General features: G+C 47.4%; 1 protein-coding gene across 1 annotated transcript; it reads left to right on the top strand.

Moving 5' to 3' along the window:
- The first annotated feature begins 349 nt into the window (after positions 1-349).
- On the top strand, positions 350-2,572 carry LOC121995154 (subtilisin-like protease 4). Its single transcript, XM_042548971.1, has one exon. The coding sequence runs from the start codon at positions 350-352 to the stop codon at positions 2,570-2,572; it is 2,223 nt and encodes a 740-aa protein (XP_042404905.1).
- The last annotated feature ends 16,298 nt before the right edge of the window (positions 2,573-18,870 follow it).

Raw genomic sequence — 18,870 nt, 5'->3', positions numbered from 1 at the left:
GAAACTAAAAAAGCGCGTTTAAAAAAAAACGAAATTAAACCTTCAGGACGTTTGTAAAATACTCAAAATTTTATTTTATTTTATTTTTCAAAATGACAGGTCATAATGCCTCAGTTTTGGCAATTAATGATAACTTTTTTTTAATTAGTTGTTGACAAATTAAACTGAAATACCAAATTAAACAGCGAATATTGCCAACTGGATTCCGTTAATGATCCTTATATATCGCCAAATCGAAGGAAAATACCAAATCAAACATTGAATAATTCAACGAACGGACATTAGTTGCTATAAATAACCATCTCTCCATGAAAACTTTGACAAGGACTGACGTTCGATTACTGCACCAATGGCGTCGATCTGTTTCTTCTTCCTCTTTGTTTCTTTTCTCTTCTACTGCGGCGGCGGCGCAGCCTCCGACCAAGAGCGTAAAGCTTACATTATTCACGTTGAAGTCCCATCGGGTGTTTCCTCGCATGATTTTGGAGACTACTCCTTACTCCTGAAGAGCGTCGCCGGAACTTTAGAGATCGAAGAAGATGATGCGGCGTCGCGGGTCATACACTCCTACCGGAATGTTATGACCGGTTTCTCAGCGATGCTGACGGAGAGGGAGGTGGCGGCCATTTCGAAGGTCGACTGGCTCTTGCGCGCCGTTCCAAGCTTGGTTTACCGTCCGTTGACCACCCACTCGCCCCTGTTCTTGGGATTGCGCCACCGTACCCACAGCGTGTGGAACGCCACCAACATGGGGGAAGGCGTCATCATAGGCGTCCTCGATTCCGGTGTCACCCCCGGCCACCCTTCGTATAGTGGCCGCGGCATGCCGCCTCCTCCTGCCAAGTGGAAAGGCCGTTGCGACTTCGGGAACGCGTCATCGTCGGCGAAGAAGTTCTGCAACAACAAGCTTATCGGTGCCCGGTCCTTCATCAGCTATAAAGGGTCTGCATCGATGGATTCACCTATTGATAAGGACGGCCACGGTACTCACACGTCGAGCACCGCCGCCGGGGCATTCGTGAAGGGTGCTAACGTGTACGGGGAGGCCAGGGGACTAGCCGCCGGGATGGCTCCCCGCGCGCATCTCGCCATTTATAAGGTTTGCTCAGAGGACGAGTGTCAGGGGCAGGACATTCTCGCCGGCATGGACGCCGCGGTGGAGGACGGTGTCGATGTGCTCTCACTCTCGCTCGGTGGCGACCCTAGGCCATTCTACTTGGACCCTATCGCGATCGGCGGTTTTAACGCCATGACTAGGGGAGTCTTTGTCAGCTGCTCGGCGGGCAACTCGGGGCCGTCTAATTCCACCGTATCCAATGACGCGCCGTGGTTGCTCACGGTGGCGGCTAGCACCATGGACCGTGAGTTCTTGGCCACCGTAAAGCTCGGCGACGGCAGCGAGTTCCGTGGGGAAAGCATCTACCAGCCGCAGGGATTCTCATCGAAGAAGTATCCTCTCGTGTTCCCTGGCGGCGCTTCCACCTTATGTCTCAAAGGTTCCCTTGACGGTATCGACGTGAAGGGAAAGATTGTGCTCTGCGACCGCGGCGTCAACGGACGGATCGAGAAGGGGGAAGTCGTCAAGCAAGCCGGCGGTGTTGGCATGGTTCTCGTCAATCAACCGCAAGACGGCTACAGCACTCTTGCAGATGTTCACGCGTTGCCGGCGTCGCATATTCCCTACGCCTATGGACTTAAGATCAAGGCTTACATCAACTCCTCCTCGAACCCGACGGCCACCATCGTCTTCAACGGCACCATTACACATGCACCCCGCTCTCCGGCGATAACTTCATTCTCCTCCCGCGGGCCCAGCCAGATCACGCCGGGAATCCTCAAGCCCGATATCACCGGCCCCGGTGTCAGCGTCCTCGCCGCTTGGAACACACAAAAATTCAACGTCATCTCCGGCACCTCCATGTCCTGCCCCCATCTCTCCGGCATCGCCGCACTTATTAAGAAAGTCCATCCCGATTGGTCGCCTGCCGCCATCAAATCCGCCATAATGACGACCGCCTATGTGAAAGACAACACTAACAACTCCATCTCCGACGAGAGGAATCTTCCAGCCGACCTTTTCGCGGTCGGCTCTGGCCACGTCAAGCCGCTAAAGGTCCTCAACCCAGGGCTCATCTACGACATCTCTCCGGAGGATTATTATTCTTACCTCTGCGGACTCGGCTACAGTGACTCCGACGTGCGTGTCATTGTCCACCGAAATATCAACTGCTCGTCGATCAAGAACATTCCGGAAGGAGAGCTCAACTACCCTTCCATCACCGTTCGATTGCCGGCGAACCAGACAAGGACAGTGACCTTCACGAGGACGGTGACCAACGTCGGTGAGGCGACAGCAACGTACTACGCGAAGTTGGACGTGCCTGACGTAGTTTCGGCCAGCGTGGTTCCAAGAATGTTAACCTTCGAGAAGGTTAAGGCGAAGAAGAGCTTTAGGATCAGTTTCCAACGGAGTCACCAAGGCGCGTCGACACCGGCGGTCGAAGGGCAGTTGAGGTGGGTTTCTCCGACGAGGCGTGTGGTGAGGAGTCCAATCTCCATAATTCTGGAATAATAAATCAAAGGATTTGAAAAATTAAATTAATAAATTATAATCCATCTTGGTTTTATTTGTAATTAATTCTTATTTATCGGACTGTGGATATATATAGATGTGTTGTTGCTTTGGTTTTGTTAAATAGTTTTTATCTTGAGTTAAGTTAAATCTAAATAAATTAAGTAATTAAAATGATTATTTAGATTTGACTTTATTTTCTTTTTAACGTAAGCTTGATTTAAGTTTAACTAAAGGCTTCGTTGCTCTTAATTGAATTTTGTTTGAAATTTGTATATTTTAAATTTGTTGATCAGTTATTATATTAAGTTTAATAATAGGAATTTATTTTTTTATTTTTATTTACTTAATATTTTGATAAAAATTATATTGATGAATATTATTATAAATATTGTTCATAAATATGATGGTTCTCGTAAAACCTAAGCCGACAATCAAAGTAAGAATTCGAATAGGAAAAACAAGAACATATGAGCATGGATCTTCGTTTCATTGAGAACACGACATAAGGAAATAAATACTGTAATTACAAAGAACCTGAATGTAGTGGAATTGTCATGGTTCTTCGTGCAGAGCTCGTCGATCCAACAATCCCATGGAAGAAGAAGCAGCGGAAAGAAAAGATAGGTCTTCCGGAGGAGTTAGGGTTGACGGCGTCGGATTCTCTTCGTCAATGGGGAATGAAGAGACGTCTCAAGATTACCCTAATCCTCTGGGGGCCAACCTATTATATAGTGCACATATATTATCAGCCCATCGATGATAATAGATGCGGTGGGACTATAGGTTCTATACATATCAGATCCATATCCAATTACCCGAAACTCATACCCACTAGACATAAGTTAGATCACTTTAAAGGGTTCGGATCGTATTCATGTGTGCAACTTACATATAAGCCCACCAAATAGGGATAATTATATCCAACAATCTCCCACTTGGGTTATATGTGAGTTGTATGTGAAATACAAGTAAAACTTTAGTTGATATCAAACTTTATTGGTATAAAATTCCCCTGTAAACAATTTGGTCCATTAATTTTATTGGTATAGGACTAAAGAGGTCATAACTACTATATATGATCGTAACAAGGTCCAACAGTAATCACAATACCAATATCATTAATGACATAGATCAAGATGTGGATGTGTAGAGTGGAAATTACATGAAATGTGATCAATACATGTCAATTTCCAACTGGTCCTAAGATGACCTCAAAAGAGGTCAGATCATATTTGCAAAATGCTTTATGCTAAACTGCAATAGCAAATCATGATCAACTTTATGATTCCAAAAGGAATCTTTAACATATTTACAAATACCAAATGCTAAACAGCAGTAGTAAATGATGATATCACAGTTAGAGTGTCAAACAAACTTATAAATTTCCATTAGTGTTTTGAACTTTAAGTATGTACAATAATCAAAACAAAATGTTTGTCTTTATTATTAAATGTAGAACAATAAGATAAATACAGGCTTCCACTAGATGAGTTCTTCTTCCATTAGTGTTGGTGCAACCTTAGGTCAAGGTTGACCTGGTTGACCCGACTCGAGTTGACCTGACTCGAGTTGTATTTTGATGTTTGACAAGAACAGAAGAGTTGTATTTTGATGGGAGATTGTTGGTACAACCTTAGGTCAAGGTTGACCTAATTGATCTGACTCGAGTTGACCTGACTCAAGTTGTATCTTGATGTTTGACAAGAACAGAAACTTGGGAGGTTGTGGGTGCAACCCTTGGTCAAAGTTGACCTGGTTGACCCGAGGTGAGTTGACTTGGCACCGAAAAGTCCAAGCAGGGAGCTTGGCATGGGAGAAGTCCAAGCAGGGAGTTTGGCATGGTGAAAAGTCCAAGCAGGGAGCTTGGCATGGGAAAAGTCCAAGTATGGGAACTTGGCATGTGGAAGTCGGAGAGGGCTCGGTAGCTCGTTCTCCAGACTAGGTCGGAGAGGGCTCGGTAGCTCGTTCTCTGGACCGGACGAAGTCGAAGAGGGCTCGGTAGCTCGTTCTCCGGACTAGGTCAGAGAGGGCTCGGTAGCTCGTTCTCTGGACCTGACGAAGTCGGAAAGGGCTCGGTAGCTCGTTCTCCGGACTAGATCAGAGAGGGCTCGGTAGCTCGTTCTCTAGACCAGGAAGGCAGATAGAAAGTCCTGGTGAGTGAAGCCAGGCAGACGGAAAAGTCCTGGTGAGTGAAGCCAGGCAGATTGGAAATCCTGGTGAGTGAAGCCAGGTGAAAACCCTAGTGAGTGAAGCTAGGTGAAAGTGAAAGTCCTGGTGAGTGAAGCCAGGCAGTTGGTGAAAGTCCTGGTGAGTGAAGCCAGGCAGTTGGTGAAAGTCCTGGTGAGTGAAGCCAGGTAGTTGGGAAGTCCTGGTGAGTGAAGCCGGGCAAGGAAAAATCCAGATGGATCAAGGCTGATCGGACATCTGGTGTTGTGAAGGTCAAGAAGGTCAAGGGAGTGACCGGATACTTGGCACGAAGAGAAAAGTCCAAGTGGGTCAAAGGGATTGACCGGACACTTGGTGGGAGTCTTAGCAGGTCAAGGGAGTGACCGGATGCTAAGCATGATGTACCAACAGGTCAAGGTTGACCGGATGTTGGTTTGGGAGACTTGGGACTTGGTTTGGGCAAAAACCAAGCTCTGGATCGATCAGTGGATCGATCCAGTGGTACACTGGGCATCTGGATCGGTCTGCAGACCGATCCAGCGATACGAGTGATCGGTCTGGTGACCGATCAGTAACCACACAGTGAGCTTCTGTGTGTTATCTGATCGGTCTGGAGACCGATCAGAAGGCCGATCAGAAGGAGGCAACAGGCTCGGGAAGGAACAGCTGATCGGTCTGGGGACCGATCAGCCTAGGGCCTGATCGGTCCCCATGACCAATCAGATAGGCTCTGGACCGATCAGGCTAGAGCCTGATCGGTCCAGGCCTAGCCGTTGTGACTCAACGGCTAGGCTATTTCGGGCGTCTGTGTTCTGGCCTTTTTTCCTTGCAGGTTCACAGGTTGGCTCAGGATATCAGAGGTTATAAAAGGATCGAGAGGCACTACAGAGTTTTTTTACTTCTTCCTCTTCTTCCTACTGACTGCTGAAGTATTTCTGCTTGAGCTTTGTTGAGCTCTTCTTCGCTGAAGCTTCGCGTGAGCTTCCTCGGCTGGGGACTTCAACTGGACGGTTGGTGCTGTGGTTGGATTCCCGTGAAGTTGCTGCTTCATCCAGTCGACAAGAAGGCAAGCTAGGGTTATTACACTTTTGTATTGTACTTAGTTTCTTGCTGTATTCTTGTACTCCTGTTTATCTTGCTGTTGCAAGACATTGTGGCGAGGTTTCTCCACCCAGAAGGAGTGATTATTAGCCGGGTTTCCGGGGTCTCATCCACCGACGGATTGGTAGGCTTCGTCCACCTTACGGACACGCCGAGGAGTAGGAGTTTCATCTCCGAACCTCGTTACATCGACGCGTTGAGGTTTGATCTTCTTGTCTTTGTTTCTATTGTTTTATTTTCCGCTGCGCTAACCCTAATTTGTAGAAAGAAACGAACGATTTGGGGTCGGCTATTCACACCCCCCCTCTCTAGCCGCGTCCATCGATCCTAACAAGTGGTATCAGAGCGAGGTCGCTCTTCGCCGGATTAACACCTGAGGGAGCACAAGCTAGAGATGGATCAACTCGGAGAAGACATCACCATTCCACCTTTCTATGATCGCGACGACTTCGCGTTTTGGAAGGTAAGAATGAAGTACTTTCTTATGACTAACCTTGAAAATTGGAGTTGTGTTCAATTAGGTTTCAAGCCTCCGATGGACAAGAAAGGAGAAACCCTAGAGAAGAAGGAGTGGACCAAGGAACAAGTCCATCAATCCCTAGTCAACGATGAGGTATTGAAAATTTTTGAATTTTCTTTACCTAATGATGTTTTGTGTAGGATAGGTGGATATAACGATGCCAAGGAGTTGTGGAACAACTTGGCAAAGTTCCATGAGGAGAACTCCACTTCAAGCCATGAAGAGGAGTCAAGCGAGCCAAGGAGTTCACATCATGGAGGGATGGATTTAGAAGTTGAGGGCTACTCAACATCTAAAGAAGAAGAGGAGGAGAGTTCTTCTTCAAGTTCGGAGCAAGAAGAAGAAGCGTCTACCTCCGGAAGGGATGAAGGAGAGAGCGTTCATCCATCCTCAACTCTAGGTAACTCAAGTCATTTAGTTTCTAGCAAATTACACATAATGTGCTTTGAGTGTAGGGAATTTGGACATTACAAGAGTAAATGTCCAAAGAGGGTTAGAAAGACTCCACCGGCGCCAAAGGTCAAGGAAGCCGGAGTCCCAACACGCAAGGGCAAGGAGCACGTGGTGTGCTTCCAATGCAAGCGAAGGGGACACTATAGGAGCCAATGTCCGAGGGGGAGGCAATCTCACAAGGACAAGAGATCGAGCACATGTATAGGGGGAGCTAAGGCAAACCCTAAGGTAATCTCTAAGGCACATTATTGTAATACTAGTAAGATGCATGCTAGTAGTTTGATTGCAATTGACAATAATGATAAGCATGATAATTATAGAAATCGATACACATGCTTAGGTGCCAAACATGTGAGCCTAGATAAGGATAACACTAGGAAAGCCAACCCTAGGATCAACTCATCTAAGGTTAAGGGAAACCTAGATAGGAATCCCAAAACTACTAGACATATGCCTAGGAGTACCTCAAAGAACAATGACAAATTAAAACTTGAGGTATTAGAAAAGGAGAATCAAGTCTTGAGGTCAAGACTTAACACTTTAGAAAAGACCCTTAAAAATTTAGAGAAGTCAACTCTAGGGTCTAAGGGTCAAAAACCCAAGTCCAAGGACATGAAAGGTTTGGGTCACAAACCTAAGTCCCAAGTGGTCAAGCCCACTTATCACAATGTTCCATTCGATTATGGAACAAGACCTAGGGCTAGAAAGACCATCACCAAGGTCACAAGGGGGTCACCCCTAGAGTTGATCTTGATGAGTCCCAAATGACCAAGGCTTCAAAGCCTAGGAGGGTCATTAGAAGGGTTGCTAGGGAAGTCATCCCTAGTGAATACTTAGTGAACCCAATGAGCTCCAATAGGTATTGGGTTCCTAGTAGCGTGATTTCATCACACTAGATGAGTTAGGGTGTGCCAACCTTACTTGAATAGGTAGTTAACCTAATCATGAAAAAAGGTGGCACTTTAGGAATTTTCAAGGTGTAATCAAGCCTTGAAAATGAAATGGAAAGCTATTCCTAAGGTGATTAGGATGTGCCAATCACATTTGAGGAGTTCTCTAGAGTCAATTGGCACATAGTGATCTAAAAATCTTTGGTATATGATTTTAGGTCTATTACTCTTAGGAATATAGAACCTATGGTAAAATGATCAAAACTGTCAAAAATGGCAACTAAGGCTAGAATTATGTATTTCCTATACCTTTACATGTTATTTGCCATATATTGTTTGTCATATGCCATGTCATGACATCATATTTATTTTATGATCATTTAAAATGTCATGATAATGCTTAGGTTGTTTAAATGTCATGCTTTATTTAAGTTTCATACTTTATGCCATGACATCATGACACTGGCACATGTTATTATGTATGATATCATTTTATGCCATGTCATATTCTCTTGCATTTATAATCAATGAAATTGATTTAAGGTTAAAAACATAATTTGATATGGAGATCAAATTGATGTTTAGAAAATGCATGAGACCTTAGCCTAAGATAACCTAAACCCATATCTCACATCAAAATTGACTTGGATGTGTTTGATACACCTTAGATGTGTGTGAGATATTAGGATGATGAGTTAGGAACAAGGTGCATAGTTCTTGTACCTAGATGAACCTAATTCAAAATTGGGGATCATAGGGAAAGCTTATGTACAAGTCATGTACATTTAGCCCAAAGATTGTGGTCCTAAATTAAATGGTTTAAAATCATTTCAAAATTGATTTGAAAAACCTTGATGAAGCTTTACTAGTGATAGCATTCATCATTGAACAAGTGATACAAAGAGTGATTAACTTTGAGCTATTTCAAAGACTTTTGAACTTTGTGTCAAGATTTGAAAAGGGAAGTTATTTTCATAGAAAACTATTTTTCCTTGATAGTATATGTTATGAGGAATGTATCCTCAAAATTTCATAATTTTTGGAATTTTCTGTAATTTTCTAGGAGTTTCTGAATTTCGGAAGGAAAATCAGAAATTCTGATATCAGACTTGTGGACCGATCAGAGAGGATTCTGATCGGTCAAGGAAAGTGTGGATCGGTCACTAGGACCGATCCAGGAGAGTGTGGATCGGTCTAGAGGGGTCCTGATCGGTCCGGTGACCGATCAGGCGCGCTGAATTTGCTGAATTTCGACTGTGGTCTGAAATTTCAGCTGTGGGAGTTGAGTTTTGAGTTTCTAAAGGTTTGAAACTCTCCAAGACATTGTTGGTGCAATGGTCAAGGGGGAGTTGACCTTTAGGGGGAGTTTTACCTATTAGTCAAGGAGGAGTTGACTTTTAGGGGGAGTTTTTACTCGTCGAAATTTTTGAGGATAAGTGATATGGGATTATCACTAAGTTGATTGTTGAATTTAGTATCAAGGGGGAAATTAAGGGTTTCAATGAAAGGTATGGGACTTTCATTAGGAAGAAACTCTTGACCTTGATTCACTCCTTTTGATGTGTGTCGAAAAGGGGAAGAATGTCTAGAGAATGTTCAAGGAAGAACATTGGAGTTAGTGGGAGAGTTTGTTGATCACGACGAGTGAAGTTGTGAACAACGATAACTTACTCTTCAGGGGGAGAGTTTGTTGATGTGTGCCAATAGGGGGAGAATGAAGGGTTTAAGTTAGGCCTTCATTATCTAAGAAGGAGGTTGCCTTATTAGAAGAAGAATGTAAGGTTATAACTTATGTTTCATTATCTAGTGGCATGAAGAAAGTTGAGGCTATTGGATTAGTCTAACTTAAAGGTATTGTCAAACATCAAAAAGGGGGAGATTGTTGGTGCAACCTTAGGTCAAGGTTGACCTGGTTGACCCGACTCGAGTTGACCTGACTCGAGTTGTATTTTGATGTTTGACAAGAACAGAAGAGCTGTATTTTGATGGGAGATTGTTGGTGCAACCTTAAGTTAAGGTTGACCTGATTGATCTGACTCGAGTTGACCTGACTCAAGTTGTATCTTGATGTTTGACAAGAACAGAAACTTGGGAGGTTGTGGGTGCAACCCTTGGTCAAAGTTGACCTGGTTGACCCGAGGTGAGTTGACTTGGCACCGAAAAGTCCAAGCAGGGAGCTTGGCATGGGAGAAGTCCAAGCAGGGAGTTTGGCATGGTGAAAAGTCCAAGCAGGGAGCTTGGCATGGGAAAAGTCCAAGTATGGGAACTTGGCATGTGGAAGTCGGAGAGGGCTCAGTAGCTCGTTCTCCAGACTAGGTCGGAGAGGGCTCGGTAGCTCGTTCTCTGGACCGGACGAAGTCGGAGAGGGCTCGGTAGCTCGTTCTCCGGACTAGGTCAGAGAGGGCTCGGTAGCTCGTTCTCTGGACCTGACGAAGTCGGAAAGGGCTCGGTAGCTCGTTCTCCGGACTAGGTCAGAGAGGGCTCGGTAGCTCGTTCTCTAGACCAGGAAGGCAGATAGAAAGTCCTGGTGAGTGAAGCCAGGCAGATGGAAAAGTCCTGGTGAGTGAAGCCAGGCAGATTGGAAATCCTGGTGAGTGAAGCCAGGTGAAAACCCTAGTGAGTGAAGCTAGGTGAAAGTGAAAGTCCTGGTGAGTGAAGCTAGGCAGTTGGTGAAAGTCCTGGTGAGTGAAGCCAGGCAGTTGGTGAAAGTCCTGGTGAGTGAAGCCAGGCAGTTGGGAAGTCCTGGTGAGTGAAGCCGGGCAAGGAAAAATCCAGATGGATCAAGGCTGATCGGACATTTGGTGTTGTGAAGGTCAAGAAGGTCAAGGGAGTGACCGGATACTTGGCACGAAGAGAAAAGTCCAAGTGGGTCAAAGGGATTGACCGGACACTTGGTGGGAGTCTTAGGAGGTCAAGGGAGTGACCGGATGCTAAGCATGATGTACCAACAGGTCAAGGTTGACCGGATGTTGGTTTGGGAGACTTGGGACTTGGTTTGGGCAAAAACCAAGCTCTGGATCGATCAGTGGATCGATCCAGTGGTACACTGGGCATCTGGATCGGTCTGCAGACCGATCCAGTGATACGAGTGATCGGTCTGGTGACCGATCAGTAACTACACAGTGAGCTTCTGTGTGTTATCTGATTGGTCTGGAGACCGATCAGAAGGCCGATCAGAAGGAGGCAACAGGCTCGGGAAGGAACAGCTGATCGGTCTGGGGACCGATCAGCCTAGGGTCGATCGGCAACACCCTGGACCGATCAGGCTGGAGCCTGATCGGTCCAGGCCTAGCCGTTGTGACTCAACGGCTAGGCTATTTCGGGCGTCTGTGTTCTGGCCTTTTTTCCTTGCAGGTTCGCAGGTTGGCTCAGGATATCAGAGGTTATAAAAGGATCGAGAGGCACTACAGAGTTTTTTTACTTCTTCCTCTTCTTCCTACTGACTGCTGAAGTATTTCTGCTTGAGCTTTGTTGAGCTCTTCTTCGCTGAAGCTTCGCGTGAGCTTCCTCGGCTGGGGACTTCAACTGGACGGTTGGTGCTGTGGTTGGATTCCCGTGAAGTTGCTGCTTCATCCAGTCGACAAGAAGGCAAGCTAGGGTTATTACACTTTTGTATTGTACTTAGTTTCTTGCTGTATTCTTGTACTCCTGTTTATCTTGCTATTGCAAGACATTGTGGCGAGGTTTCTCCACCCAGAAGGAGTGATTATTAGCCGGGTTTCCGGGGTCTCATCCACCGACGGATTGGTAGGCTTCGTCCACCTTACGGACACGCCGAGGAGTAGGAGTTTCATCTCCGAACCTCGTTACATCGACGCGTTGAGGTTTGATCTTCTTGTCTTTGTTTCTATTGTTTTATTTTCCGCTGCGCTAACCCTAATTTGTAGAAAGAAACGAACGATTTGGGGTCGGCTATTCACACCCCCCCTCTCTAGCCGCGTCCATCGATCCTAACAATAAGGACTCCCATATCCACAACATACGCATGAAACATCTTAGGCACCAAGTCTTTGGTGAGTGGATCGGCCAACATGGAATTTGTGCTGATGTGCTCTACCATAATTTGACAACTTTGAACTCTTTCTTTAACCGCTAGAAACTTGATGTCGATGTGCTTGGACTTCGACGAACTACGGTTGTTCTTGGCATAAAGTTCTGCGGCCTTATTATCACAGTAGATCCTCAGTGGCCTGTCAATACCATCAACAATCTATAATGCTGTGATGAAGTTCCATAGCCAAATCCCATGATTGGATGCTTCGTAGCATGCTACTAACTCTGCCACCATAGTAGAAGTGGCTACTAACGTCTGTTTGACGCTCCTCCAAGATATAGCCCTTCCAGCAAGCATGAAGATATAGCCCAAAGTATATCTTCTGCTATCTAAGCATCCGGCAAAATCGGAGTCTGAATATCCAATCACCTCCAGATGATCTGATCTCCAATACGTGAGCATATGTCCTTTGGTTCTTTGCAAATACCGCATCACTCTCTTTACCACTTTCTAGTGTTACGATCCTGGGTTACTAACAAATCTGCTTAACATCCCCACTATAAATGCTATATCTGGTCGAGTACAAACTTGTGCATACATGAGACTTCCCACTACTGATAAGGGTGGCAATTCGGTTCGGGTTCGGGTTGATGGGTTCGGGTTGGTAGGTTGGCGGGTTTGGAAAATGACAACCTGAACCCGACCTAATTATGAATTCGGGTCAAACTATTTAACCTGAACCTGATCTGTTTATTTGCACTTGACCCGAACCCGACTCGTTTAACCTGTTTGACCCGTTTAACCCGTTTGACCCATTTGACCCGTTGACTCGAACATGACCTGAATTCAATAAAGAAATTTTGTATATTAAATTAAAAATTTAAAATAACATTTATCTACATAAATTGAAAATCCATATCATAAATGATAAGCCATAACAACATTGCAATCAATAGCACATCTTTATGTTTAGGGCTTTTAACTTTTTTAAATTTATAATTTTAGTTTAAATTTATAATTTTAGTTTAAATTTATAATTATAAACGGGTTCGCGAGTTATAATTGGGTTATTTCAGGTTGATCCGAATCCTACCTGTTTATTAATTGGGTTAATTGGGTCGACCCGATTTCGACCCGAACCAGAAACTACCCACCCCTAACCTGATTTTTTCGTGTTCTGTTCGGGTCGTGTTTTCGTGTCGGGTCAAAAATTGCCACCCATAACTGTTGACGAATATGGGAATTGCTCCATCTCCTTTATTTCAAGTTCAAGCCATGGATACTGCTACAAGTTGAACTTGTCACCTCTTGATACAGGTGTGTCACCTGGTGTACAGTTCTGCATACCATACCTTATAAGTACCTTTTCAATATAGGTCTATTATGAAAGTCCAAGAATACCTCTTGAACGATCACGATAAATCTGTATGCCTAAAACAAAGGATGTTTCACCAAGATCTTTCATTTCAAAATTACCATATAGAAATGAATTGGTTTGATGCAGCATACCCTTATTATTGTTCGCAAGCAATATATCGTCCACATACAAAACAAGTATAACAAACTTTCTCCCACTGAACTTGACATATATGCACTGATCCTGTCCGAACGCTGAATCAACGGACGCTGGGCACGTGGCGCTCTCCGGTTACCGACGTGGGTCTTCGACTGGCTGCACGAACCTCCGGCGAACCTACACAGAAGTCGGGCCGGGAAGGGGTTCCCGGCGGCGACCCTCCGACGCTCAAGTCAGGCAAGCTAGCAGTGAAAAAAGTGGCTCCAAAAATATCAGAATGCGTACCTCCGGCAAAGGATGAGGGCCTTTATATAGGGCAGCGGAGAAACGAGTGTACACATACCGAGGTGTACACGTGTCCATGGCCCATACCCCAGTAAGGGCTTGTCAGTGAGCTTACCTGACCCATACTGCTACAGTCCAAGCATGTCCTCGATGGGACAGCGGAACCCTGTCATAAGATTTGGAGTATGGCCTATATGTGGAACATACACGCTGTCAGAAAAAGCTGTCACTTGTCCTTTTGCCCTTACTCCCTGGAGGGCGTCCGGCCGGCCAGCTCCCGTGATATCCGGCCGGACGCATACGGTGATTTACTTGGGGAGATTCTCAACCACGTGCTTTGTGGAGACTATTAGCAATACGCTACCTTATGGCTTTGGCCGAGCGTGCAGTCCGCTCGGCCCTGCGATCTTGCCCGCTGAGCGCCGGAACCCTGACTTTCGGCAGGGCGCCTTTAACCATCAACTGGACACCAACCGGCCACCCAGCCGGTCGAACCCACCCCTCTCCGGCCGGCCACCTGCCACTTTGACTTCCATGTGGCGTTGACTCCACCGGACGGGGATCCCCTGTTCTTATAACCGGATCACTTGCCTCCCCATCAAGTCTAGTCGAAGGAGGCGATTAGTCCGACTGACTGGACTGTTAGCCAAGCCGGGCGGCGCCTTCAGGCACACCTAATCCGCTCGTCTTTTCACAGGGATGGCCTTTAAGGTTAGTCAACAGCAACCTTCCTCTGATCTCCTCGTAACCCGTGCCAATCTTCGACATTAAGGCTGAGCATGCACTCATTAAATGCATCGAATGACCTAACGCCACGTGGCGAACTGTCGTCATCATACGGCGGCGGCGGTGTGGTGCTTTGATGGGATCGAGGCGGTTCGAAATGGACGGCGCGATGTGCACTTTGATTCCTGTGACCTGGATCCAACGGCGGAGGCCGCCCGGCCCCCGCTATATAAAATCTTCGCTCTCTCCTATTCCCCTCACTTGCTTTCGCGATTTCTACCTCTGTCTCTGGTGTTTCGGTGCTCCGGTGATTCCATTCCTGCTTTCCGACGCTCTTCGGCGCCTCTTCCTTGATCCTTTTTCCTCGTAGTAAGGTTCTATATCTTTTCTTTCTTGCTTCCGGTGTTTAATCCGTATTTCTCTCCCCAGTTTCCATCCTTGAAACCTCTTTTCGCTTGCTGTTGTTTTTCTCCTGCGTTTTTGCCCTTTTGATTCCTTCCGATCGGCCCATGGCTAGCTCTTCCCATCCCGAAGACCAGTCCCTTGGCCCTTGGTACACTACCATGCAGTCACGATTCGATCAGCGTGACTTTGATACTCTAACCGATAATTTTGAAATCCCCGAAGATTTTGAACTTCTTTTAGCTGGTCCTTCCGCCCGGCCGCACAGGCCGCCGCGTGGAGCTTTCTGTGTCTTCTGCGACCAGTTTACCACCGGTCTACGTTTCCCTGTACATCCCTTCATCATAGATGTTTGTAATTTTTTCGGTGTTCCGCTCGGCAGTCTGGTACCCAACACCTTTCGTCTCCTCTGTGGTGTTGTTGTTTTGTTCAAGATTCACAACATCCCCCTCCGACCGGAAGTCTTTTTTTATTTCTATTATCCCAAGCAATCCGAGCTGGGCACCTTCATGTTCCAAGCTAGGCCCGGCTTAGTCTTCTTCAACAAACTACCTTCTTCCAATAAATATTGGAAGGATTATTTTTTCTACATCCGTATGCCCGATCAGGCCAACTTTCTGACCAAGTGGCAGGTCAACCTACCCCCTACTCCCGAGCTGAAGAAATTCAAGACCCGACCGGACTACCTATATGCTGTAAATATGCTAGCCGGTCTGTGACTTGACATCAATAAGCTTCTTCACGAATGAGTGATGTATATCTTCGGTCTGAGTCCCATACGGACTCCTCTTCCGACCGGCTTCGGTAAGAATTTTACTTGGGCATTTGCTTTGATTGCTAACTGATTTCTTTTCTTTCCTTCCTTTTCAGCGGACATCGTCATGGATTCGGTGATGGCCGGCGTTTTGAAGAGAAAGACGGCAGCGCTAGAAGCCGCGGCGGCCAAAGAAATGGAAGCGCTGGGTATCCAGTCGGTCGGATCCCATGAAGGAGAGAGCGGGACTCAGGCTGAGTCAACCGCTCCGGCTTCTCAACAGAACGTGGCCAGCGAAGCCACCCCCACCGGAGAACCAACTGCCCCCGAGGAAGGTTCCGCTCGGGAAGAGGAGCAACCTCTACAAAAGAGGCGCCGAGTGGAGACTCCCCTGCGGTCAGCTACCTCCGCGGTCCAACCATCCGAGCGGGTTACTGCGACTGCTCGGGGCAAGGCGCCAGAGGTCGAAACCGTTTCATCCGATCGGACTCCCTCGGAATGGGACGAGCCAGCAGCCCCTATTGGGGATACTCCGGTCAGCACCCTTCCACCCGCTCGTCACTCAGTCCAGCGCTCAACCATTCATTCTCAGTTTTCTGCGCCGGCTTCTGATCCCCTTCCGACCGCCGGTCGGACGACCCCCGGTCATGGCCACACGATTCGGGTCACTCTTCATCTCCCGACTGAAGAGCTACTGCCGGAGGCCGACCAACCGACTGCGCCCGAGCATACTATCACCCTGAAGGGACCTCTTGCTGAGATGTGGGCCGACGCTCGGGCACGCGTCGCCATGATCCCCATCCGAAATTTGGCTAACAGCCATATGCAGCAGGCCACGGGGGTAAGTTTGTAATCTACCAAGTTTTGTATTCATTCCTTCCGATCTACCACTAACAACTTCTAATTTCTCTCGTCAGAGATGGGTGGAAGAAATTGCGGTTTCCAACCGCTTGGCCTTGGTGGATGAAGAGCTGCGACAACTGAAGGCAGCAGTTGGTCCGTCCGGCCCTCAGGGCCCTTCATATTCCGAGCTGCAAAAGGAGCTGAAGAAAGCTCAAAATCTGTTGGCGGCCGAGCAGAAGAAGACGGCCGATCAGGCCCACGCCCTGGCCGAGTCCGAGCGACAAGTCAAGTCGCTCGACACAAAATTAACCCTGGCCACCACTCGAAAAAATACGGCCATCTCCGATCTGGAGAAAAAGAACGTGGAGGCTCGGGGCCTAGACCTGAAGGTAAAAGAGCTGATGGAGCAGCTCGACAGAGAGAAGGCGGGCCGCTCGGCCGACGCGGAAAAGCTTCAGAATCTGAATTAGGCCCTTACTGGCTCCCAGGCGGCTTTCAAAGAATATCAAGATGCCAAGCCGAGTCGAGTCGCTGCCTTGAGACAGGGCTACATCCGCTCGCCCGAATTCTCAGAGAAAATTTGCGAGCGGATGTACACAGCCTTCGACTTGGCTATGACGGCCACCATGACATATCTGAAGTCTAAGGGCCTTATTCCAGAGTCCACTACTATTCCGGCCGACGATCAAGTGGCGCTTCTGGATAACATCCCCAAGACCCTTTATGATTACATTGAGTAGACATCGGTAGATGTAGTTGGGCCGCTAGGCCAAAAAATGATCTTTTCTGTACTTAGGCCGCTCGGCCTAAAGTTTTAATTTTAATGCAATGTTTTTCTTTCATGTACTCTGTCCTTTCGCTGGTGAATATGTGTGTTGCCCGCTCGCCTATTATCACCCCTCTGGTATTCGAAAGGTTACTAAGTATTTGGCATTGCTCTTCAGCTCGGCTTAATATGTAATATTTTGACTACTTAATATTCCGCTTGGATAGCAGAGATCGTTCGCTAAATACCGATGAAGTACTTTTGGGTGCTGGGCCGAGCGGAACATAGAGACGATCTAACGATATTGAAGGCGAGTTTCTGGGGCAATTGCATCCTTTTTATTGGCATCTTTCGCTCGGAGGTTTTATAGACGCCGACTCATCTCTCGATATTTAACATCGGAGCTCGACGGCCTTCTGCTCGGAGGGTTTATAGACGCCGGCTCGTCTCTCGATATTTAACGTCGGAGCTCGACGATCTTCCGCTCGGACGTTTATAGACGCCGGCTCGTCTCTCGATCTTTAACGTCGGAGCTCGGCGGTCTTCCGCTCGGACGTTTATAGACGCCGGCTCGTCTCTCGATATTTTAAGTCGGAGCTCGACGGTCTTCCGCTCGAACGTTTATAGACGCTGGCTCGTCTCTCGATATTTAACGTCGGAGCTCGACGGTCTTCCGCTCGGACGTTTATAGACACCGGCTCGTCTCTCGATATTTAACGTCGGAGCTCGACGGTCTTCCGCTCGGATGTTTAAAGACGCCGGCTCGTCTCTCGATATTTAACGTCGGAGCTCGACGGTCTTCCGCTCGGACGTTTATAGACGCCGGCTCGTCTCTCGATCTTTAACGTCGGAGCTCGACGGTCTTCCGCTCGAACGTTTATAGACGCCGGCTCGTCTCTCGATATTTAACGTCGGAGCTCGACGGTCTTCCGCTCGGACGTTTATAGACGCCGGCTCGTCTCTCGATATTTAACGTTGGAGCTCGACGGTCTTCCGCTCGGACGTTTATAGACGCCGGCTCGTCTCTCGATCTTTAACGTCGGAGCTCGACGGTCTTCCGCTCGGACGTTTATAGACGCCGACTCGTCTCTCGATATTTAACGTCGGAGCTCGACGGTCTTCCGCTCGGACGTTTATAGACGCCGGCTCGTCTCTCGATATTTAACGTCGGAACTCGACGGTCTTCCGCTCGGACGTTTATAGACGCCGGCTCGTCTCTCGATCTTTAACGTCAGAGCTCGACGGTCTTCCGCTCGGACGTTTATAGACGCCGGCTCGTCTCTCGATATTTAACGTCGGAGCTCGACGGTCTTCCGCTCGGACGTTTATAGACGCCGGCTCGTCTCTCGATATTTAACGTCGGAGCTCGACGGTCTTCCGCTCGGAGGGTTTATAGACGCCGGCTCGTCTCTCGATATTTAACGTCGGAGCTCGACGGTCTTCCGCTCGGACGTTTATAGACGCTGGCTCGTCTCTCGATCTTTAACGTCAGAGCTCGACCGTCTTCCGCTCGGACGTTTATAGACGCCGGCTCATCTCTCGATCTTTAACGTCAGAGCTCGACGGCCTTAAAGGCTAACTTTAACACAGCCGCTCGGCAAACCCATTAGTCATCCTTTGAATTAATTTTGCTTCCTGCATTACAAGGGCATGGGCGACCAGAATATATACAAAGAAGAGTTACATCAGTGCACCTTTCACCCAGCCCGATAAGGCTAGAGATGATTCGCGCTCCATGGTCGGTCCAGCTGGTGCCCGCCTTCATCCTCCAAATAATAAGCACCCGAGCGGAGCTTTTCGATGATTTTGAAGGGGCCCGCCCAATGAGCGTCTAGCTTGCCGACGTCGCCGACCGGCTTCACTTTCTTCCAGACAAGAT

The sequence above is a fragment of the Zingiber officinale genome, chromosome 6A, assembly GCF_018446385.1.
Source record: "Zingiber officinale cultivar Zhangliang chromosome 6A, Zo_v1.1, whole genome shotgun sequence".
Classification (NCBI taxonomy): Eukaryota; Viridiplantae; Streptophyta; class Magnoliopsida; order Zingiberales; family Zingiberaceae; genus Zingiber; species Zingiber officinale.
Note: the sequence above shows the minus strand (reverse complement) of the source record. Positions and strands in the feature narration are given on the sequence as shown.

Excerpts from the sequence above, each read along its gene's own strand:
- LOC121995154 (XM_042548971.1), top strand. The coding sequence starts at position 350 with ATGGCGTCGATCTGTTTCTTCTTCCTCTTTGTTTCTTTTCTCTTCTAC.